At 39.0% G+C, this 24,743-nt stretch overlaps 1 protein-coding gene across 1 annotated transcript in view; it reads left to right on the top strand.

Annotated features, from left to right (window-relative positions):
• Window positions 1–8,733: 8,733 nt before the first annotated feature.
• Window positions 8,734–24,743, top strand: part of YAF2 (YY1 associated factor 2) — a 32,688-nt gene continuing 16,678 nt past the window's right edge. Inside the window, exons 1-2 of the mRNA XM_050970052.1 lie at window positions 8,734–9,047; window positions 9,182–9,307. Coding sequence (XP_050826009.1) covers window positions 9,022–9,047; window positions 9,182–9,307 — 152 coding nt within the window. The 5' untranslated portion in view covers window positions 8,734–9,021. The remainder of the gene's footprint in view (window positions 9,048–9,181; window positions 9,308–24,743) is intronic.

Raw genomic sequence — 24,743 nt, 5'->3', positions numbered from 1 at the left:
TCTTACCTGGAGTTACCTGAAGTTTGAATGGCTCGCATAAAGTTGTGATGGTTAACCCGAGCACAGTATCTACCGCGTTCTACTGCACATTAATGAGAGATACAGCTGAAGAGTTTCAGATACATGTCTCTCTTCTTAACTGTGCAATAGCTTTTTTACAAATAACAAATAAATCCAATTTTAGGGTTTTTTCCTTTCAAACAATTCCAGTACATCTAAAATGCCTGAACTTGTTTAAAATCTTCTTACATGTGCAGCTAACAAATATTCTGTTGTTAATAGATGAGCTAGTATCTCACATTATTAATTACTTTATCTACTCAAGTACTTCCTCAAAGATAAGGGAAATGCCTTTACTATATATTCTACTGATATAATAAAAAGGACATTCAACTCTTCATTCTTAGCAATATTTATCAAGGTTTATATGAAAATGGTAGTACCTATATAGATTTGGTGAGAACAAATTTGGGCATTAGAGTTGTCTGGAATACTGCAGAATTTGCAATTAATTAAAAACAGAAGATTCCAGATAATCTTTTCATAAATCCAGTCTTCAGGAAAGAGCAGTTCTCTGAAATATATAATTTAATAGATTATGTACAAAGACTTTATTCTGGAAGAGATACATTAAGGCAATGAAAACCCTTATTTATTTGGCAAGTGGTAATGAACAAACTGAGACAGAGATCTTGTTGGTATGTTTGAAAATATAAATCAGAAACTGTCACTCAAAGCTGACTTAAATCCTGTGCTAACACTGCCTTCATCTCAGGGTTTCTTTGAAGATTTTTTGTAGGGCTGTAAGAGAGCATTCTGAGGGTTAGTCAAGTGTGTGTAACAGCTAGAGAAGATGATAACTCTGATGCTGAATTAATCATCAAATATGAGGGTTTGTAAGGGACCCATCAGGATGATTGAGTCCAACTCCTGGCCCAGCACAGAACACCCCAAGAATCTTACCAGGTATCTGAGAATGTTGCCCAAAAACTCTTCATACACTCTCTCAGGCTGGTGCTGTGACCACTTCCCTGGGGAGCCTGTTCCAGTATACAACCACCCTCTGGGTGAGAAACCTTTTCCTGATATCCAACCTAAACCTCCCCTGACTCAGCTTTTGGCTCTTGCCTTGGGTTCTGTCACTGGAAGAGATCAGTGCCTGCCCCTCGTCTTCCCCTCATGAGGAAGTTGTAGCTGCAAGAGGTCTCCCGTCAGACTCCTCTTCTGGAGGCTGAACAGACCAAGCGACCTCAGTCACTCCACAAAAGGCTTCCCCTCAAGGCCCTTTGCTATCTTTGTTGCCCTCCTTTGGACACTGTTAGATAGCTTTATATATTTCTCACATTGCGGCACCCAAAACTGCCCCCAGAACTCAAGGTGAGGCCTCCCCAGTGCAGAGCAGAGAGGGATAATCCCCTCCTTTGTCCTGGCTGGTGATGCTGCATCTCAGAACATTATTGGCCCTCCTGGCTGCCAGGGCACACTGTTGACTCATATTCAACTTGTAACAAAATTTGCCATTTTTCAAACTCAATTTTGTGTAATCATGTGTCCTTTTTTTTAATAATAGCCAGAGGGCAGCAGTTTAGTTTGGGAGCAGAGCTTTTGCAGAAATGATGTGCCTTTGCCTCATTAGCCATGTAGCCTCACAGTCATTTGCTGGCTTGACAGCCCTCATCAAACCCCATGGAGTAGCTGCTTTGTAAAGAAGTCATCTCCTCTCAGTGTTCAGCTTCCAGTGATGGTGATCTGTGATGATCATCTTGATAATTGCAGTATTTTTTTCCATGGCATTTTTTAAGTGTTTGAGTCATCTTAAAAATAGCAGCACTGCAAGGTTCAATACTCTTTTATTTTGATATGTTTTTCTTGAATTCTGAGCAATTTGGAGAACCTTCTACTTGAACCTAACAGGAGGAATCAACACTGATCAGTGTCAACTGACAGGTTCCTCTGGGAGATTTCCGCTTCTTCCAGCCCTAGATCACCTGTCAGTGCAGTAGGCTCACTGTAAACAGTGCTCTAAACCTACAGGAATAGCCTGAGGGTACACTCCACATTAATTAAAGAACTTAACTTTCTTTTTTTTATTCTCTCATTAATATACTCATTTTGAAATTAATATTTCAAATTTATTTTAAAAAAGAATCTCTGCAAAACACTTTTATGCAATATTGAGTCTACACAGTCCAATCCTGCACATGGCAACAGTACAAGTCCAAGCAAAAGGATGGGAAGAGAGGCAAAAGGATAGGAAGAGGGACAAAAGAGTGGTAAGATGCAGTGCATGGTTATTTAGGGATACTGGCATTGCAGTAACCTTAGCACAGTGGCAAGGAAATTGTCTTCTCCTCAGGGAAGAGGCTTCCCACCTGGCCTTAATTTTGAAGGCCACACAGACATGTTCTATTGGCTGGATCTGATCCCTGTTCTTTTTTTTTTTTTCTTTCCTTTTTGTTTTTTGGATTCTATATTTTGTATTCAATTTAATTCAAAGTTGGAGGAAAAAACCAACAAAAAATAGAAAAGTAACACTGGAGCTGGAGACAGAAGATACTGATATAGATTATGTCATGAAGGGGATAAGCTTTGGCACACTGAGACCAAGCAAATAATTCCAAGCCAAAAAAGAAAAGTGAGATCTCTTACCAGCACTCCTGCATGCTGCCCTTCTATGACATTCATCATCATCTTCCTTACCTAGAATAATATGGAAATTGGGAAAAAAGGGACTCATGAGGTTTGTCATGGAGATCTCTTACCTCAGAATACTTCACAATGAAAATGCAGTGAGCTGATATGGAACACCTTTCAAGAAAATTTTGCAATTCTTTTGAATGTTTAAGCACCCTTGTCTCTGTGTTTGTATGAGTGTATATCTAATTATAAGCAGTGAAATATGCTTTTTACTACACACAGAAAAGGCATTCTTCTCAAGGACTAATCATCTCTGTGTAGTTTTTTTCTGAAAGAAGGTTGGTTTATTAATTCATTATTTCTATTACATCTGAAAAAAATCAGTACATCTGCAATATCTTTTCTTCCTACTGATCCCACAATGCAGACACATTCACACTTTTCCCATCATTAGTCAAAGATAATGCCTGTAAATCAAATTCTGATCTCAGAGTAAATCTGTAGGAATTCATAAAAGAGATTTACAGTGAGAAAGATTGAACAGCACATTTGATCCAAAGGCAGCTTATGGCACTTGTGAATCCAGCCATTGCAGTAGCATATGGTTATGTGGTTTGTGTGCTATCTTGAAACAATGTTGGAGCACTGAACTAAGCATGGAACTGGCTTAGAGGCTTTAGTTCAAGTAGTTCATTATTTTTTTTTCTCTGACAGCCTTTGAAAAGTGCTATGTAGGACCACGAAGCTATGTGACCTTCAGCCATATTTCCTAATCAGATTCAGAATGCTTTAAATATTGCAGTAAACTGTGAAATCTCCTTGGGGCTGCTGTTCTTCCTTTGGCACTAATTCCGTGGGAAGCCTGCCACCTGCGTGACACAAAAATAGGAAAGTCAACCTCCTGTCAAATTTTAACACTTTAAAACAACTTCTAAAAGAGAGAGCATCAGTGAAAGTGAAAATCAAGCAAGAGAAGAGTGAGACATGACAGAAAAGGAACTTGAAGGATGGAGAAGGCAGAATTAGTAATACAGAAGACCAGGTAGAAAGACAAATCTCGGCCATAAAGACAAGGAGGAAAAGAAAACAGGAAGGAGAATGAAGGAATACATAAAGAGGAGGAGAAAAAACACAACCAGGAAGATGACAAATAGCAGAAAAGGAATGAGGGAGCAGATTAAGAGGGATCAAGGAGCATGATGAAATCAAGGAGCAGACATGAACAGATAGCATTGAGAGTGGGATTTTTTTTCTCTCCTATAACCCCAGGGGAGCTTGGCTTGCTAATTGAGGTATCCATGTGTTCACCCCTGTAACCAGCTAGATCTTATGCTGATGTCAGCAAGAAGTGGCAGCAGAGATTTTTTTTCTGTTTAAAGGAGCCTCAGCAATACATACCTATTCCTCCTCAGGAAACTGGCTTTGCCCAAATAAATCTCCCCTTGGCAAGCTTGATGGGAGCAGGTAGGGAAAGATTCAGCCCCAAATTTAAATAGTTTATATGGGCAGCTTCACTGGAGTTTCTTTAACCCTGGAGATCCAAATTCACAGATGCTAGTGAGCCTTGTCTCCCTCTGCTTCCTTTATAGATGGTTCAAAGCAAAATCTTTGCCACTTTGAACAATTTGCCCTGGAGGAGCCATTCTTTCAGCATTTGTTGGGTTGAAAACTTCCAGGGGTTCCTTAAGTCCAGACAAAGGGCGTGAACACCTTTCCAGTGTCTGAAACAATCACCTGGCATACCTTCAATTTAGCATTCACAGGCAGTTTTTAGCAGTTTTTAGCAAACTCCTTCTGTATGAGGTATGATAGAATTAAGTATCAGTGTTATTCATTAATCTGACCTATCCAAAATAAATTTTCTTCAGTCTAAAGGACTGTCATGTGTGCTACCAAATCCCAGCAAAAGGACCAGAAATATTTAGTGAATGTTGAGAATGTTCTTTCATTCCTACCAGTGATCATTCACATCTTGGATTACCTCAGGGAGGGAGGGGCTAAATGGAAAAAGTAGGGAAACTTCTACTATAAGTGTTTTCTGTGATGAAGCAGAGGATTTAAAGAAACTATAGAGCTGAAAAACTTTAAAATTTACTACAAAATCTGAAAGGGTAAAGGCTGGGCCCAAACTAGGACAGTGAATGACAAGTAAACAGTTACTGAAATAATTACTTGAAAATTACCAAGTACCTGAAAGTAAGTGGTTCAATAATTTCATTCCAGTTCACAGAGGACAAATATAAAAAACCAAACCATTGTGATCAGATTTTTATTGATCCTACACATGCAGCTACTGCTGCTATGCTGTAACCTGCAAGAGTTCTGTGTACAATCCTCTGGTTTATGAATTTGGAGCCAAATTTCCATAAGCATACAGTCAAATTATGACCCTAGAAAGACTGCTGGACTTAATTACCACCATGTTACTCAAGGTTCATGACAGCATACCCCTGCTGATGTCAGGTCCACTCTGTGTGGAACCTGAAGGATATGTTGGTGAATCAACTCTTGTAAGTGCTATAGTTCCCTAAAAAATATACATTTACGTCAGACTTGTACATGCAAGGAAGTGAAAACTCTTTTAAAACAGCTTTTAGGCTCTCTGATGTAATGAAGTATTCTAGGTGTGGTCCCTCTCTGTTCTGGCCCTTTTAAAGCAGAATTTTACTCTCCTGTCTCTACACATTAGTTAGAGGACCATGAGTACTCAGTGGGCTGCTCCCGAGGCTGAACAAACATAGGCTGGAGGGGCAGTGCTCACACCCCTCACCAGCCAAACTGCCATTAATTGATTTGATTGTATTAATTTTATTATACCAGTCCAGCCCAAACAAAACAGATGCACCGTGCTGGAATAACATGCATTTGTTCTGGTACAATTTTATACTTATGTAGTATTCCTTTTCATGAATAGGGATTAAAATGTGGTTTATCTACAACACAATGATAATCATCTTTATGGAGAGTTTTTTAAGTTCAAGCAGTGACAAAGTGATTACTTAATTGCTCAAGATGCTGATAATGCAGCAACTGGCATAGGTTTGATGTGCACAGTGATGGTTCAAGTATTGACTAAATGGCAAGTCTTTGTATGGATTTACACAGCACAGGCTTGTTCTTAATAACCTTGTATGTGAACACCTTTTTTGGGGAACAACTGTAATTTTCTCTGCAGTAAGAATTTTCACACAATAGGTGCTTAAAAATTGCTACCATCCTCTTTCACATCCTCTTTATTATGAATAAACTTTTACCTGAGAAGTCATGAATGCCACATTCATACCATACACTGAAATGAACATTTATACCATACACTGAAATGTAAAACTTCAACAAAGCTATCAGCATATATAATTTTCAATATTATAATAACACTACGAGCATTTCCTTGTACAATGCTACAAAAAATGCCAGTTTTAAAATAATGAGAGACCAAATACTAGCTAGAGAGACCAAACACTAGAGAGTGATATGTAAAAATATACAATTATATTGCCCAACCCTTCTGTGTCAAATATGTATTTACTTTAGCTCAGCTGAATTAAAACAGGAGGCAAATAATTGCTCTGGAACAACCGTACTAGACAAAGTCAAAATTTAAGAGTATTCAAAATTATGGTTCATTCATCCCTTTTCTTTCCCAGAAACATTTTTTAAAAGACTCCTAATACTGATGCCATCAATTTTGTCATTCAAACTTTCTAGATCGCGTGCTATACAAATATTTAGCAAAGACAGATGAGCTTTCTGGGTTCACATGAATACCACAAAATATCTGAGTATGGAATTCTTGACTTTTTCAGTTTATCAAAGTCCCACTGAATCTCTCTGGTATCTGACTATTACACACACCTCTTAACTCATTACCCCATTACCTCAATGCTTTCCAGCATTGCTGCTAAATAATACCTTCCATCACTGTTTCAGTTGCAGAGATGACATGGGATGACTTTATGCTTTCAGTGGTCTTCTCTGGTGTTCTTATTTGAGGACGGAACAAGGATGCAAGGAAAATAGTATTTCTTTTCTTTTCAGGATTATTGAAGACTAAGACCCACACTTGCACAGACCCATGGCCACTGTGAGTTGCATCATGACCTTTTGAACTGAACTTTTGAATGTACCATCCAAATCACATTTCAGCTCCCAAAATAAGGGTTAGTTAGAGCTCAGGGGAAAGAGGCCCAATGCTGCTGGGAAAACATGATAATTTTTAGACATGGTCATTTGGGTGATGACCTTGAAGCAGAAGGTCTGGAACGCAACAGCCAGAAAGATTACTCTTCTGTTAGGGATAACATGGCTGGCAGTTGCATTTCCTCCTCCTGATTAGAAATGGTTCTCTCCAAGATTAGTTCCTGAGGGATTACAATATATCTCAGTGCTCTGTAACCATCAGTGGAAGTTCTGTTTCCCACAATCGGTGTGGAGACAGTAGGCTGTGACAGTGGAAAGATCAAGAGAAAGCAATAGTTTCAAAATAATTACCTTTCAAAAGTGGGGAAATAATGTTTGTTTATACAGTAGAAAGATTGTGCTGTGGAAAAGGGCACAAGGAGACAGGTTTCTCCACTGCTTCCCATCAAGAGATTTCTACATAATGTCAGATTCAAGCACAGGTGGGACACCTCATATAGTTCTGTAATTTTAAACGTCCACTTCTGGACTACTGGTGCAAAGCACTCTTTATAGTCAATGAAAAGAAATAGTCTCCATAGGTGAGAGAATTGTATTCCTGTCTTAGCATCAGATCAATCACCTTCAGCATGAGCTTGTTTCTCCTGCTGAGAGCTGGGTCTGGGCTCTTAGTCCATGTAGATGTCTAACTAAATGCAAATGAACCCAGGCCAGCTGTCTGTGTGTGGCATGCCTCTCCCTCAGATGTGCAATCCGTACATTTTATTCATAATTTACAGAAGACTGCATGAAAAGCATAAAGAGATAAGGAAGAAAGAAATTGCAATAGAGAAAGAAAGGGAAAGGTGAGGCAAATACAGAAAGAGAACCATAAGGTGAGGAAAATGGCAACAGTGGAAGCTGGATGTGAATGAAGAAGGAATTCAGGAAAAATGTCCAGATACAAGTAAATCCTGCACAGGTTTCCAATTGCTGACACAGCATTCCTAGAGAGACAGAAAAATCTGTGAATCTTGTAAAAGTGTTAGTTCTTTTGCATAAATGCTACATCCCAATTAAGGGGTCTTTAGCTGCTTCCCTAATGTGTCAAGTACTTTACCTACCTTTTCTCTCTCTATCCCAGTATTTCTAGCTGAAATTTATCTTGACAACTTTGCCTTCAGAATCAGAAGGTTTCTCTGTTGTCCACTTGCTTAATTTTTAAACACGTCTATGTCTTCACACACTTCAGTAAAACTCCCCTTGGGCATATTTTGTTCTCGAAATCCCATCATTTCTTGGCAATACATCAGCAATAGATTTGGCCACAGAGATGCTGACCGGTATAATTTCATTGTCTGCTTGCATTCTGCTCTCTACCTGTGTCTAACTGCTGTCTTTGTTATGTTCTTAGGACATGTGCTCTTTGTTCTGTTTGCACAGCATCCTGCAAAATGGCATCCTAGTCTGTGACTGGGCTCTGGTGCACTCTGATAATAGAGGTGATAAACACCCGTGTCCTGTCTGAGGTTGTAATGATGCATGAGAACCACGCTGTACTTGCAAGCTTTTAAGTGCAAAAGTAGCATGCTGCACACAGGCACAAAGTAACACCTGGTTTTGTATTGGTACCCATCGCGTAATCCCTTGGCCTTAGGCCAACGGGATGCTTTAGAGCAAGACTTCTAAGCAGAAGTTCGTATTCAGTTTATTCCTGTTAGTTTCTTACTGTAAATCACGGCCTGGAGCAATTTCTGTGGGAAGAAGCACAAGACAATCTAGACGCGAACGCGAGCAACCTTGGGCGATAACAAGGGCGGCTTAAAGGGAAGAGCCTGCAGGCCGGCCGCAGTCACTCACACTGCCGGTCTGCCCGTTCTGCCCAGCACCGCCTCCCCGCCGGGGCCGCCCCCCGGCGCCGGTACCGCCCCCGCTCCGCCCGCCGCCCCCAGCAGCCCCCGCGTTGCTCCGGCCCCGCCGCCGCTCGCAGCGCCCGAGCCGCCGGCGGAGCGAAGGTGCCGCCGTGCGCGGCCCGCCGGGCGCCGCGGCCTGCGGGCGCCGCTGGTTGGCGGCGGGGGGACACGTGAGCGGGGAGGCGGCGGCAGCGGCGGCGGCAGCAGCGGGAGTTTCCCCGACAGCTGGAGGTTGCGGCGGCGGCTCCTCCTCCCCGGGTCCCCGCTAGAGCCCGGAGACCCCCCGCGCTCCTCCTAATTGACAAACGCACAAAGGGCCGCGCCGGGGCCGGGCCGGGACGCGTCTGGAGCCGGCATGGGAGACAAGAAGAGCCCGACCAGGTAGGGGCAAGCGGCGACGCTTTCTCATTCCCCCGGGCCCTCCGGGAGCGCGGGGCCGGTGGCGGCGGGGGCGCCCCGGGGGCGGCGGGCGCGTCGCGGCCGGTGCTGCCCCTGGCGCGCGTGTGTCTCCGCAGGCCGAAGCGGCAGCCGAAACCCTCCTCGGACGAGGGGTACTGGGACTGCAGCGTCTGCACCTTCCGCAACAGCGCCGAGGCCTTCAAGTGCTTGATGTGCGACGTGAGGAAGGGCACCTCCACACGGTGGGTCGCCGGCGGAGGGGGAGCGGGGGCGGCAGGGGAGCGGCTGTGTGGCCGTGACAGGAATTGGGGCCGGGGAGCCGCGGTCCATCCCCAGGGTGTGAGGGAGGGCGGCCGTGACAGGAATCGGGTCTCGTTTATCAGGGTGGGGACGGGAACACACAGCCTCCCCCGGCCCGTGGCTCCTCGGTGAACCTGACCCTGCGCTGCGCCGGCGTGTGTAGAAACAGAAATAATAAATACCAGGAAGGGCGTAATTACCTGCACACCGTAACCCTGGGAGATTGTGCCCTCTCACGAAAAAGAGCTCTCCCCTAGGGTGTGCCTGCTAAGACACTCACCCTTTAAATTTTTTAAAAATTTACTTTAATTTTTTTTTCTATGTGTTTAAGTTTGCCTCATACATAACCCCTTTTTTATTAATATTTGAAGTATTAGTATTATTCTAATTTGCTTTTCATCACAGAGCATCACCATGTAGGTTTCCGAGGGTTGTAGGGGGTGGACTATAACCCATCAGTGTTTAGGGGAGAAACTGTTAGCTGAATTGTGCTTTATGGAATTGTCTCCCTGTGTAACCGTGACTTGCCAGGAGGACTTTTTCTCTATACACCAGTCACAAAGCTTGCGGTCGATTAACTGGTTCCTGTGCCTGCCGGTGGCCTAAACATGTGTGCTTGGGGAATGGAGGCTTTTTACAAACGAACTTGAGTGCACTTGTAGCCATGCATGCTAATTAATGGAAGAGAAGGTTGCTCAGGAATCCTTTTTTACCGTTACTATACCTGTGGGTTAATCCCATCAGCAAGAGAAGTTTAAATGGCAATCAAGTTGCAATCCTATCAAAAGCAGCAATTACATTGTAGATATTGGTGAAAGCAGAGCTGAGTATGACTTGCAATAAATGTTACATGTTTCAAATCATAATTGCAAGGTTGGGTCCAATTACTTGTCAGAAATGATTATTCTTTATTTCTGGAGCTAGTTTCCCTGACTTCTGAAAAACCAGAATAAATATTGGAAGGACTTCTCATAACTTCAGTTGTGAATATTAGTTGAACATTTTGGTTTGTTTGGTGTGTGTGGGTTGTTTGGTGTTTTTTTTGTTTAAACAAAGGAAATCAGTAAGGTAAATGTGACAAGAGGGAATTTCGTCTGTCACATATGTTATGGTTTCCAGTTATTACAATGGCATTATATTTATATCACAGAGACATGTCTTCAGATCGGCGTTGTTCAGCAAAATAAGACTGATGAATTAATGCAAAGTCTTTAAAAACATAATGAAAAAAACCTCTTTAACATCCAGTCAGTTTGATAAGAAAAGTCAGTTTAAAATTATGTTTTACTGCTTTGGAAACTCAGCTGGATAAAAGCACTGAAACTTAACAAACAAACAAAAAATGGAGCTCCTGAGAAACAAATATTTTCATTGTCTTCTAGTTTCCCTACTTGAATATTTAATCTTTTAAGTAATTTTGCAACAAAGTGTCTTTTTTCTTTCTTTGGTCTCCACTTTCTCCCTGACAGTGACCTGGTATGCAAACTGTAGTTGATAGGTTGATTTTTTTTTTTCTCTACTTAAACTCTGTAACAATGTGTCCCTGAGTAGGTTTATGGGACTCTTTTTTTTTCCTCGTAAGGTTTACATGGGTTGCATCTTCATATGACTGCAAAATCCAGGTTTTACACATGACATGAGGTAGATAAAAGTTGAAGTTTTAGGCCAGGCAGCTTTTGTCTCCAGTTCTGATATATGATTTGAGCCAGTAAGTAGACCTTTGTGTCCTTGAAGAGAATCATTAGGGTGCCAAAGAAGCACAAAAGGCCAGCTGGGTGGTTGTTTTTTTGGTTGTGGGTTGTTGTTTTTTTTTTCCCCAAGGACCTGGAGTCCAAGTGACCAAATTATTACCTTGGTAAAGCATTTGTTGGTGTTGCCTATAGGACAAAATGGTTTTCGTCAGCATGGGGCAGGATAACAATACTACCATGTTTTGATGGCACTGAGAATGCATTATTTATTTATTTTAGTCTTCCATTTTGAAGCTTGGTGTTAGATTAGGGTGATGCATCAGCATGGTTGTTGCTGTGCAATGTTCTTACTTTGAAGTTTTAACTGTGGTTTTTTTTTACTGATTAGAGCTTTGTCTAAAAGACATTTTAAAATGCTACTTTTTTTTAAAATTCAGAGCAATCTCCTTCTTTGTGTTGAAATGTGTAATACCTGATTCTGCATGTTAAACTTCATTAAATTTGACCGGATTTGCAGATGGAAAAACAGGCAATTGTATTGAAGCTAAGTGGGTTTGAAGGCCACTGGAAATTACATGCAAAGTAGATTAAAACTTTTTTTTTTAAAACTTACTATGAGCATTTACCTTTACAGAAATATTTTCAGGGTAGGGTTTGTGGGTGTTTTCACTGTTGAATAATTTCTTCTCTCTGAAAGAGTTATCTTTTGTGCCAGAGGTTAGAAGTGGATTTTGTTCTTTAGTAATTGATAGAATTGTTAAGATTAGTGCAAATTTTTACAATTTCTTTATTATATTTTATTTTTAGATTGAATTTTCAAAGCAGATTAGATAATGGGAGTTAAATTTACTTTTTGTGTATGGCAGTATTGCATTGAATGGTTAAACTGCACTGTCGTTGGAGGGGGATGTCCCAAGGGAAATCCTGGATGCTGCAGAAGTGGTGTAACTGATTCTCACCTAGTACTAAAGCAGTGCCCCAGCATCGTGCCAGTTAGATGTGCCACAAGTCAGATCTTGTGGCACATCTAAAACTAAGATGCTGTCTGCCAGATGGATATCCCTCTACCTCTTACTCTACAGCTCTTGTCAGACATTAGTTTGGTAATGTTACTGAGGATCTAAACTCTCCATGTACATATGGCTTTAGTATTTACTTTCTAACCTAAATTATTCTGTTTTGTTGCTTGGGTACTGAGAAATTACTATGTTCCTCTTGACAGGAGAGGAACTGAGTATAGTAATTTTCTACATGTGACCTTTAAGACATTTTGAAGTTTTTCTAGATGAAAGATATTATATAAATGTAAGGAACATAGGACTGTAATAAGTACTCCTTTCTTGAACAAATCTCCTGCTGAAGTTCATTAGAAGCACAAGTAAGGAATACTGAATAGAACCCTAATGTACTGTATTATAGAGGGAACTAGTAACAACTGCTATATTTAGATTGCCTAATAGTTTCCATTATAAAGAAACTGTATGACCTTTTTGAGAAGGTTTGTTGTTTGCAAAAGCCTTTGCAGTTTGGCAAGAGGAAAAGTCTTTAGGCCAAATAAGTGGTCTGATTTCCTTCCCCCATGAAATTAAGTTTTGCTGAGACTCAATCACTTGGAAATCTTCATTCCCCCTCTGTCACTCATGCTGTGCAGAAAAGCCTTTGCTAGAGCACTGAAAAAGCCCAGACTGGAACTGTGTAAAAGCAACAGAGGCAATGATGGTATGCTGAAAACACAGAATTATATGGCTCCTGGGGAGGTTATAATGGGGTTGCTGAATTTGGGTTGGCTCTCACAATTACTACTTTGTCAAAAGACAGTTGCCTCCACTGGCAAGCTACCATTTCTTCTTCTGTTCTTCATGGCACTATCTGAATCAGGAGTGTACCAATACTGGTTGACCTTCAAGAATTGGGCAGGATCCTTGGACAGACCTTATGGCAGCAAGTATTTGCTCCCAGTTTGTCTGTCTTTCAGTAGATGTTTGGATTTTGCTTTCCTTGCCAGCTAACACCATTAGTCACTGTAATTTAGATGTGTTGTAAAGCAGAAGATTACGAGTTTGTGTTGCTGGGAAGAAATACTCAAGAGGATTGGCATTCTCTCTAAAGGAATGCATGTTTCCTACTCTCTGCTGCCTTTTAGGAGGCTGCATTACTGCCCTATTGTCACCTCTCTGCTTCAGCTTCCTCAGAAGTGTTATTAAAGCTGTTGTTATTCAGTTAGCAATAGCATCCAGATTTAAAATTACCTGTTACTTTGCTTTCCTTCATGGGTTTTTTATGCATGTGGTCTGATCTCTAGTTGCAGGATCCTATTCTTTTTTCCATGCTGTTACAAACCACTTCTCCTTTCAGTGTGAATGATGAGTATCCAGGGCAGTGTAGTGAGAGCTACAGGAGGAACTGCAAATACTGTCTTTTTAAACTTTGAAGTGCTTGTAATGATATTCTACTGAGTAAACAAAGCAAAAAAGGATGCAGGGACATACGATCAATTTCTCCTTTTCTGACTAGACAACATTATGTGATTTTCAAATTACAGCAAGGGGCCACAAGTGTGGCTTTAAGGATAAAGGATGTTTTCACTAATAGTGAAAACTCTTGGCTAGTAGTAGGGGAAGATTTATTATACAAACATGTATTTTATGATTATGGTTTTATTTTATTTTTTAGAACTACTTTCATTACTTGCTTTGAATTAAAAAAAAAAACCCTTAATCTTGTCAATGAATCTGAGTCTTAGTGCCTGCTGTTCAAGCTCCTTTTCTTTTGTTTGACTGGGGCAAAGGGAGTGTAAGGAGATGAGACAGGTACAAATGACTTTTGTGAAGTTTTGTGGGGTTTTCCTTTTTCTTAAGTTTGGATTTAGGGTGGTTTTATAAGAGGTTCCTATTTGATACACACACTTGAGTAAGCTCTTATATGCAATATCATTCATAAAATAGTCCCTGAAATTTGTAGCCAGAGTAGGAAAGTCTTGTTTAGTAAGGATGAATTTTTGTGGATTTGGGATCTATATCTCTTAACATCCTTTACTGCTGAAGTAGAGATAATGTATAACCAGCCGAATGGGGGCATGGCTTCTGCATTCTATGATCTATTGATCTTCATCACTGAATTGTTCCTTTTCTCACAGCCTAAGGTGGTATGAAAAGCCAAATTTAAATCCCACCAGACACCTAAGAGTGTGAGATATAAGGAACTTGGATAGAATCTTTCTATATTTCCTTGGTATTTCAATGTTCCTTAACCGTGCCTGAGAGTTTGGCCCTCTAATGTATTTTATAATCATATCTGATCATCTACTAAATATGAGATACAGGTCTCTGCTTGGAACTGCTGTGAGTTTGTTTTGTGCTTTGAGACTCATAAATAAAATGTTTAATTTTTAAACTCGGATATCAAGGTCATTTTTCTTCAGAAAACATGTGCAATGTGTTTAGTCATGTACCATCTGGATGTTTATAAGCACAAATCAGTTACATTTAATCAAATCTGGTATTTGTATTTCTGTTGAAATGCAATACTGCTGAGGACAGAGAGTTGGTACTTCTCTTGTATTTCTGGTTTAACATGTCTGTTTCACAACAGCTTGTTAAGGACTCTTCTGCCTTCCAGAATGCAGCCTCTGTGTGTGCACATGCGCGTGTGTGTCAGGGGGAAGGTTGGGAAGGAGAAAAAGAGGAAGAGAGCTGCCTGTCATGCTGATTTCACAAATACATGACTGAATCAAGCTCAACAGACTCAAGAGCTGTTCATTGCTTGTGGTAGTTTAGAGAAGGAAATATTTGCAGGAATGAAGTGAGTGGAAAAGTCATACAGAGCTTGGTAAAATATGGGTTGTGTATGGCAAGTTTTATGGTTTAGTGTTAATATTAAATTATGAAGAGGAGCAAGAATAAATAGTTCTCTTTTTCTGTGTCAATAGTCATTGACAGAGCAAAAGAGAGGGTTTTTTTAAAGAGAGTTTTTAAAAGTGACCTTTGAAATTGTTTAGGAATTCATTTAGGAATTGTTTTCCCTGAAAAATATAGTGAAACTTAAGAATTCTGCACACATAATTTTCAATGCTGTTATAAAACAATGAATTAATTTTTTTTTATTGGGTGGCTCTGTTAGATGCTCCTCATGGGTAGAGCTTGTATGGGTAATAGAGAATGCAATGGGCAGCCAACCAAAAGAAAATCAAGTCTGTATTTTAGAAGGGAGTAGGGAGAGTGTTGTTGACTTTTTTTTGAGGTTAAATCTCATGTAAAATCTTTGTAGTTTTCAAGCAGACTGGTATTTTAATTTATTGCTCTAAGAAGCTAATAAAAATTGTAATCTACTTGATTCATTACAGTCTGGTATCCTTTTGTATCTTGTTGTTACTTAAGTAGGACTTTTTTTGATGTCGTTGTGGGGCCTGCTGTGCTTTGTGTTGTCTTTTTTGGAATTCATGATTTTCATTTTGAGTCACCTTCATGCAGGATTGTCTTGTCAGATAGTTCTCACCAGCTCTCAGCTTGATTCTTGTTCTATTCCTCATACCTTTGTCCAAATTATAATTAAAAATATTAAATAGTATCCCTGTTGAACCTCACTGTAAATGCTACCCCATAGATACATGTAAATATATCTACACCTGGTTATTGGGAACTACTAAGCAAGCAGACTCAAATTTTGAACTTCATTCTGTGCAACGTTGTCCTCATCATAGTTTAGCTTAAGTGGGAGAATATATTTTTACTGTTGCAAGTCAAGACTGGCAACGTGTGTATCTTTTCTCCTAGTCAGAACGGCTACTAGTCCATTAAAGAAAGAAACTATACTGTCAAGCCAATTTGCTTTATCCTTTAATGCTCCTAATTCTTAAATAATTTCTTTCTAGTATCTTTCTGAAATTGAATGAGAGTGAAGTTTTTATTTGCCCATCTTATGATTTTTTCCCCCTTTTTTTTTCTTCTACAGTACTTGATGACTTCTTTCACCTTTCCTGTATTCTCTAAGCATCTTTCTATGAGGGTGAATTTCATTAGATGCTGTTGACTGCCATAAATAACATTTAGTGGTCTGTTTCCTCTATTTTAGCTTGAACTCATACTCCCTTGTTTAATTTGGTGATGTGGAATTAAACTTTTGTGTGGCTACTGAAGCAAAGAAGACTTTATGCCATCCAATGTTTGCTTTCTTTCCATGATTAAGTACTTTCCTTTGGGGCATAAGTAATGTGTGCTTTGATATATGTCGCTTTGCTTGCTGGTTTTTGTTTTGTTTTGTTTCGTTTTTTTTTTTTTTTTTTTTTTTTTTTTTTGTGGAAATGTCATCTTTGTTTTTAGTCCCACCAGGGATTCTATGCGTCTTTTATAGGGAAAATGGTCTGTCCTAGACTAAAGGCTACCAGGATTTGAATAAACACCTAATATAAGATGAGGTATGTTAAAAGAGAAGATTGCCTGGCAAAAAGAAAACTCTTGTGTCACTTGTAAAGTGATGAGAATTTGCATTTTCTGCCCTTAACATTTTATCCAATTTTTCCTTGATTGCTGTGACAACCCACTATGCCTGTTCCTGTTTAAAACTTGATAGAAATATCTGTACTTTTCATCTTGAAAGTCAGGTTAGAATGAACAGTATGCTTTGCTGAACATCCTCAGAGTATCAAATGATGTCTTTTCTTGGCTCATACAGTCAGCTACAAGATACTTTTGAAGTAGGCGAGTTAGAACAAAATACTAAGTGTTCAATTTTTATACTTTCACGCAGTGGCTTATCCTGGTTTAAGTAGGACAGAGAGATCCTGAGGATTGTCTGTTCTCTGAAGTGCATTCCACTGGTATGTGGTATGCTGATGTAGAGCAGGCTTGAACTTGGGGAGTTCAGCTGCAGAATGTTGTTGGGAGGCTTTTGGCTGGCAAACTTTCCATCAAAAGTCAGATTGAAGACTAGAAGATATGACCTTGTCTGCTACAAGTTTTTTCTTGTTTTCTTAGGAATTGAGGGGTGGGGAGGAAACAAGCAATTGAAAATTTTCCTATTCTAACTTACTGAAGATTTGGAATCTATCTTTAAACTTTTCCAAAATGCTTGACTATGCTTTCACTGTACCATATAGCTCATATGACTGTGCCTAGTAGAAAAAAATTGTGTGAATGAGTAGGGGTTTGAAAATCCACTATGGAAATAGAGTTCCTAACTCAAAAAGCTGAAAAAAGTTGGTTTGGTACATGCTGTGAAAGGAGCGTTATTTGTTATGGCTATCATTGAAATCTGTGATTAGGGTCATGCACTAGAAGTTCTGTAATTGAATTAAAAGGATAAAAGGGAATGTGATAACTCATTCTGTTGCATCTTTTTAGATTGATATTCATCTTAATGAAGAACATTATGGAGACTTAGTTTTTTTCAGGAAAGTGTGTAGCCTTTTCCTCTACTTAAGGGAGAGGAAATTTACCTGTTCTTAATCTACCTGAGGAAAATCTTTGTGGGGCTGGCTCTGAATGGAAGAAGTTTCTAGATTGCTGCCAGCTTCTGGGAAGATGACACCTGTAGTGCAGAACAAATACGATAGATCAGAAGCAAGCTCCTTCCAGTTCGATCACAAAACTAGCTGTACCAAGTGTTGGCCCTGTTCAGTGCAACAGTGACTGTGCTGCTGCATCAGTGTGATCCTCAAATTTTGCATGTCTTTTTGCATCGGTGCAAGGTTTCACAGTTTCTGCAGGAAAGGGACAGAGGAGCAGTGTGAAGGATACAATCCTTTGCGGTGTCGGCATTTGGAAGAGTTTACTTCCTCATGTATCTCAAGGATCTAGGGGTCTAGGAGACTGTAATCACTCCTTTTTCTGTAGACTCCCAAATACTGCCTCCTCAGAGGATATTGTTAGAGGACATTGAGCTTCCTGACCCCTGCTCATATGTAGTTCATTGTCTTCTAGGAAACATAAATTAGTTGATACCAATATCTGTTTCTCAAGCAGGGTATTTTCAATATTGCTGTCATACTGAGCATTGGTGCCCCACTGGTTGTGCCATATGGGGAAGAATTCTAACAATATGCAAGAGGTTGGAGCCTTTTAACTGGTTGTTGGAGAAATAACATTTGATGGCTGCTTTGAAAGCTATCCATGAAAATGAACTTTGTCCTTCTAGAGGTCCTGATACAGATAGTTCTTAGAGCAGACTGTTGTGCACTGTACCAGTTGTCTTCAGGAGACTTGCTGGCCTCATCTGTTAAATGTCATCTGGAAAATAGGGCATTCCCTTTAAGGGAATGATTAAATAGGGACACTGCCTCAAGGGGTAGTTTTCTGCACATTTTTACAGTGACTGATAAAACCATATGGGTCATGTGAGTCTATTCTAATTGAATCAGCTTCTATTGAAAGATGGAATTGCTAGAAATGCACAGAATGGATGAATTCCAAGTAAATGATTCATACTGTAAAACAGCTAGGAATATGAAAGCACAAATCAGAGCTGTCTGAAAGTTAGAATTCAAATATACATAAGATGTGTAGAAATTGCATTGCTACTCTGCTGTATAGAGATGGATCTATATCATGTTTTTTCATACAGACCACTAGCTCCATTGTTTGCACTGTCATAATTATTCACTTGCGTTATTTGCAGAGGCAGTGAAATAGTCTGTTAACACTCTAGCATATGACAGAAGTAATGGTAATGAGAAAAAATAATTTTGGATAGCAAAGTGTTGAAGATGCATTTAATAATGAACTGCTTCAAAGTAGCAATAAAGACTAGTTTCTCACAAGATGGCTTTGTGTGGTGATTAGTGAGGTCATATTCATGTGACACAGCAGGCTAAATGTAGTTTAATCTGATAGTTTTTATTATATGAATAGCTTAATAGAGTGCTGATGACTGAGGAAGAGTGAGCTGATCTGTGTCAGAACCCAAAGACTGCTGCTCCTGATAGTGATTTAATTTAATTGCTAGCAACTTGCACTTGCATTACAAGAACTTGGCAGTAGGAAATATTTTTTACTTTTCACAGGACTTAAATTGTTAAAAATCAGGAGTGGCATCACAAGATGAGCTGCTTGCTTCTGTGTAGAAAACAGTTTGCAAGATCTAACTGGCCACAGCATTTGCAATACTCCTTAGTGTAAACATTGTCCCTGATTTCCTGTTTGCTTTAAATAATATCAATGATGGGCTTAATAGTCACTGATGTGAGCCTTTTTTATTAGGAGGTAAGTTGTGGCTTACTGGAACTTGATTCAAAAACCAGCAATAGTAATGGAACAAAGGTTTGTGCTAGATTTATAGTGAAGTTGAAAAAGCAACTTCCTTTGTTATGGAATATGGTTTGGCAGAACCTAAAAGCTCTTGTATAAGGTGCTGCAGAAAGAGATTGTGGACTAGATGTGATAGTCAATAAAAAGTTAAATGTAATTTTAAAAAGCCAATTTTTGCTTTTGTATCAAATTTTTTTGCTTATGTATCAAATCTAGGAGAAAATGTTAAGTATGTTGAAAAATTGCCTGGCAGAAGAAAATGAAGTCTGAAATGCTGTAGCTACTAGTCTGCAAATATATGGAAGGATATATTAAAAGCTGTTGTGTATTTTGTGTGTACTAATGCTTAACAGTTCTCTAATTATTTGGGAATTAGCATTTTACGTTTGACAAAAATAGTCCCACTACTATTGAAGTTTAAAAAACATTGCATGCTCTTAAGTGTTTACTGTCAAACTAATACTTGAAAATTTCATTGTCTTGAAGCACAAAGAAAGATCAGTAAAAAAGGTAGAGAAGTTTTGCTTGGTTTCTGTGCAGCCAGACTGCATATACTTACACCTTAATGGTACAGATTTAAGCATAAACTGTAATGAACAGCCTAAAATGTAACAATTAAACTTTTGCCTTCTTACTTGGAAGTTTAATAAGATTCTGCCATTCTCTGTGTCAAATTGGTTATTGATTGCCAGCATTTTTCCTTTAGGACAGCTACTGCAGTACCTTAATGCATGTATGCATGTCTTGGTTGTAGTTAATTTTTCTGTATTATAAAGAATTCAAGTAACAATTTTTTGACTCCTGGGACATTCTTTTGCATTTTAAGCCTTGGTAAGATTATGATGCAAAATTTAATTTGGTCCTGTTTATTTTACTTAACACTGACAATACCATTTCAATGCCTATACAAATGTAGGCCTCAGCCTTCCAACATTTTTTGTGAATTTCTAGTCTTGAAAAGAAGAGCATTCTCTTTGAAGTTAAGCTCTTCAGAGGCAGGTGTTAGCTCGAAGCAGGGAAGAGTCAGCTGTGTATGTGCTTAATTTTTAGGTGAATGTTTAGGTGAAGTTGCTTATATTTTTTGACCTTAAAACCAGTTACATTGGGAGGGAGAAGACACTCTGGAAGAGATGTAGATACAAAAATCACTAGTGTTAGTGTACCTGTTTTGCAGAAAGACTTTTTCACTCTGATAAAGAGTGAAGAATTGGAAATGTTAATTGCTTGCTTGACATAGTAACTTATCAGTATATAGGGGTGGGAGAAGAGAGGTAACCCTAAAAAAAAACTGGCTAATGGGTGGGAGGCAAGTTTATTAACTTGTTGGTAAGGTTTACTTCAGGGTAATGTGTTACTTGTTGCAGAAACTAAATTTGAAGTATCTTTTGTTCTGGAGCCATCTAGATGTTCTGCCATCTAAATCTACATCATTGATCCATCATGGAAAATCACATTCCAAAGCTGCTGGTTACAAACTGTTCTGTGATATGCTGAGTGAAAATTTTTCTAAGCTCTATTACAAAGTTAGAGTTAGATCTTTATATAATTAATGTATTTTTGAAAATGCACGGGAAGCTTCATACTCTAATATTGCTGCAATACTCAACTATAGATGTGCCCTGTAAAAGTTAGTGAAATAAATGCTGTAAGAATTGCTCAAAACTTTCATATCTATGTGAAGATGTTCTAATATGTTACAGGAGTATTCATGCCTTAGAAAATCTTCTACTTAAAACCACTTCTTCTCATCCTTCAAGTTGTTTAAAAAGCTGGCTACTGTAACATTGTGCCTCTTTCTATTTGTCTCCCTTGTATATATCTGCTTGCTTTCAAGATTAGGAACAACCATTAATTTTTGAAATGAATTGCTCTAGTTACTGTGTTAAGAGATATTTGAGAATGTGGACCTTAGAGAAACAAGGATGTGTGCTAGAGGAGTTTTTAGTAGAAACTAGCTAGAAAATGATGAGGAAGTAGAAAGTATGTGAAGATAAGCTTTTCTTGACATTCCAGTAATGACTGGAAAAATTGAGATTAGAGTATTACTGTGGATATCAGATTTCTATTAGCCTCTTGAGACATTAATATTTAGGATAGATGTGAGTGGAAAATGATCTTCAAATAAATTATAAGATATTTAAAGTCTGTGCATTTGTACTGCAAGATGACTCAGTGTAGTAATGAAAGAAAAGAGTATAATTTGAATGATCAACTTTGTTCTCAACAGGATTTTAATGACCTTAACTGTATTCTGTTTAGACTTTAAAAATACATGCATGAAACAAACATCAGCAAATCAAGATTTTTATCAATGTTTGGAATGTTTACCAGGTATTTCTGAAATGATTGCTAGGTGAGGGAGTAGCAAAAGCTGGTGGAGGAAGAATACTAGTATCAGAGTGATGCTGGAATTCCATTAAAAAAAAATTTTAGCTGAGTCAGCTCTGTTAGAAACAAAGGAGCAGATAGAAAGGAGATAGACAAATCTGCAGGGCATGAATGAGAGAGGGATACAATCATCTCTTCGATTTACAGAAGGTTGCTTTTAAGCAATTGTCCTTCATATGTAAATGAAGAGGAAGGTGGGAATCAGGAAATCTTTAGTGGTTAGGAGCTGACTGACTTTATCTGGAGCCCAGTGAGTAGTTCTAGGTATCTTTTCCTACAAGCTGATTGACCTTGTTCTTTTATGCTTTGCACAAAGATACTGAATGGGAAATGCCTGATTGATTTTAGAATTTCTACTACATTAGTCAGAACTGTGATGAGTGTTCTAGGTTTAATCCATAATGTGTCAGCATACTCTGTCTACAAGGCAGTTTTTGGAATGATCTCCAAGACTTTCCCAAGGAGGCACCATAGAAAAAGTCATATGTGAAAACTCAAAAGGCAAAACCATTTCTTTTTTGTACTGATCCTATTTGTTAGCAGTCAGCTTCATGAGTTTGACCAAAGATGACATATATAAGTAGATTATTTACTGCTCACTACTACTTGTGAGACCTCTTGACTATTGCAATTTTGCTAATTCCTGTAAAACCCTGGAGAGTAAAATTCAGGGCACTAATTGACTAGACTACAGGTTTCCAGAGAATGAGTCCTATCATGCCATTCTGGTGGGACAGAAAGCAACTGATGTTCAGAAACATGCTGAATTCACTGCCCTGTGCAGTGAGGGCCTAAAAGCAGCAAGAAGTTGAGTAGAAGATGTGGGAACTTGCATTAGCTTGGAAGCATTTATTCTGTCCTCCTGAATCCCCTGAAAGGGAAGAAAGCTTTAAATATAAAAATTTTTCATTTTTGAGGAAATGAGTCTATGACCAAGGGTAAGATGAAATCAGTCAGGTTTCTATTCCAGATATTTCTAACTTCTCTTTCTTGAGGAATAAATCTGCTGTCTTGAACAAAAAATCCATGTCTCCTTGCAGGGAAGATAAGTGTAGGTAAATGGTACTGCTTAAGGATTAGGAGTGTCTTTGAATAAAACCTCTTTAAGTCTCTGAAGCCAGATTTGGTTTGGTGGTAGGGGTTTTTTTTCTAAGAAGTCAAGAAAAGGATGACATTATTTTGCAAAGTTGGAATTTTGAAATGTATGTGATACCATGTAGAGATTCTACATTAAAAAATGTGAAAAAAATATGAAGAAATACCACAGGCTTTGTTTTTCTTGGGAGCTTTTCTTTTTCTGGGAAGGAAAGCATGGTAGGAGTTAAGATATTGCTGATCAGTCTTGAACTGCTCTGATGAATAGACAATTCCAGGTATATAGTAGTTACCCCTTCTGTTTGATAGCATCATTGTGGTCACAGAGGTCTTTTCCAACCTAAATGATTCTTTGATTCCATGAGAATACCTCTTTCATTGAATCCTGCTGTCATCCAAAAGGTAACTGATCAGTATTTGGAAGAGAAATCTGAGTCCATTAATCCAGAATAAATCAATACCAATAAATCTTGGGCAGCTAGGACACAACATCCTTCGGTAGGAACAGTGTTTCACAGATAATTTCTTCCTGATTTTTAAGATAGACAAGTTTAATAGGAAACCAGGGAGTAAGAGGAGTTAAAATTGCATCAGATTTTTTGATAGCTAGGTAAAACTGGACTAGATTATTCTCTAGTTATTGGAAGAAAGGTTTGGCAAGTAAGTTGACCAGAGCCCAGTAGCAGACTTAAATATCAGGCCTAATGTGCTGTTTTAAGTTTTTAGATAAGTTGTGTGTGTCCCTAGTTTTAGAAAACAGATAATTTGCCACTTGAGACAAGCCTCTGGCAAGAGCTATTGGCATGAATTGAAGCCAGGAGGTGGCTGGACTTGAGGAAAGGGAAGGAAAGGATCACATTATAATGGAAGCTCTTCTTCCATTTTAAACAGAATTGAAGGATATTCTGGTTCCAGGTTATCTGTTGAAGAACATCTTTCAGCTTGATTGAATGCTGAGGTGAGAGCATTTCCTTAATCTAGACCCATTGTGTTTCAGTTGGGAAATTGTAATTTTAATATTTCTGCAGTAGTAAAATATACTAAACGGGAGATAGAGCTTCAGGAAAGGGTGTGCCTTTGAGTAAGTTGCCCGTTCTTCAGGATGTCTGAAGCCTCTAAACTGCACTTTATAGATGACAATACACTTCGATCCACAGGTTGGAAAAAGCAATGGGATTTAATTATAGAATCTAGATTTCTTTATAGAAAAGTATAGGTTATGTTCTGACATCTGTGGATAATGGGAGGATATGGGTACTGGTTCCATGTGGACCACTTCAAGTCCAGGATGGCTCTCCTAAAATCAAAGCCAATGTGTTGGCTGCTCTGTTGGACTGTTGATGTCTGTGCTTTCAGCAGTCTCCCTTGCTTGGCAGCACTGTGTGCTACTTGGCAGTCTTATTTGGCTGGCTCTGGCCATTCAGGATATGTGTCACCAAATGGACAAATCATCTCCCAACTTTACATGCAGGGGTACCTCATGCTAATACAGAATTCTCTTGAGATGTAGGTAGATTTGGGGTTGGTTCATGGAAAAATTATCACAGTTGGCCCCAGATGTGGCAGATGAACCCTAAAGCTGATCGACAGATAAGTAGTTCTGATCTGTCAGAACTGGAGCTTATACTCTGAGTAGTACAGAAGGCATTAGATGCTTTGGGGACTTGTAATGGCTGCAGAAGCAGAATTGTGCAAAGGTAGTTGTGCTCTGTTTTAATTAAATTCATCTAAACACCAAGATGCTTCAGCATTAAGCCAGTTTGGTTGGCTGCATGTTTGATGCACAACTTGGGCAGCTGAGAGTTTACTGTACTTCTGGTGTCTGTGTTGGTCATCAGTATTGTATAGATATTTTTTGTTTATTTTGGTTCTCAAAATGGATCTGCTTTGCTGTAATGAGACCAAGTTATTCATAGTATCAAATTAGTCAAAATACTATTAATGTAGGTTATTGGTGAATACTA

Source organism: Serinus canaria, chromosome 1A (genome assembly GCF_022539315.1).
Source record: "Serinus canaria isolate serCan28SL12 chromosome 1A, serCan2020, whole genome shotgun sequence".
NCBI classification, from domain to species: domain Eukaryota; kingdom Metazoa; phylum Chordata; class Aves; order Passeriformes; family Fringillidae; genus Serinus; species Serinus canaria.
Note: the sequence above shows the minus strand (reverse complement) of the source record. Positions and strands in the feature narration are given on the sequence as shown.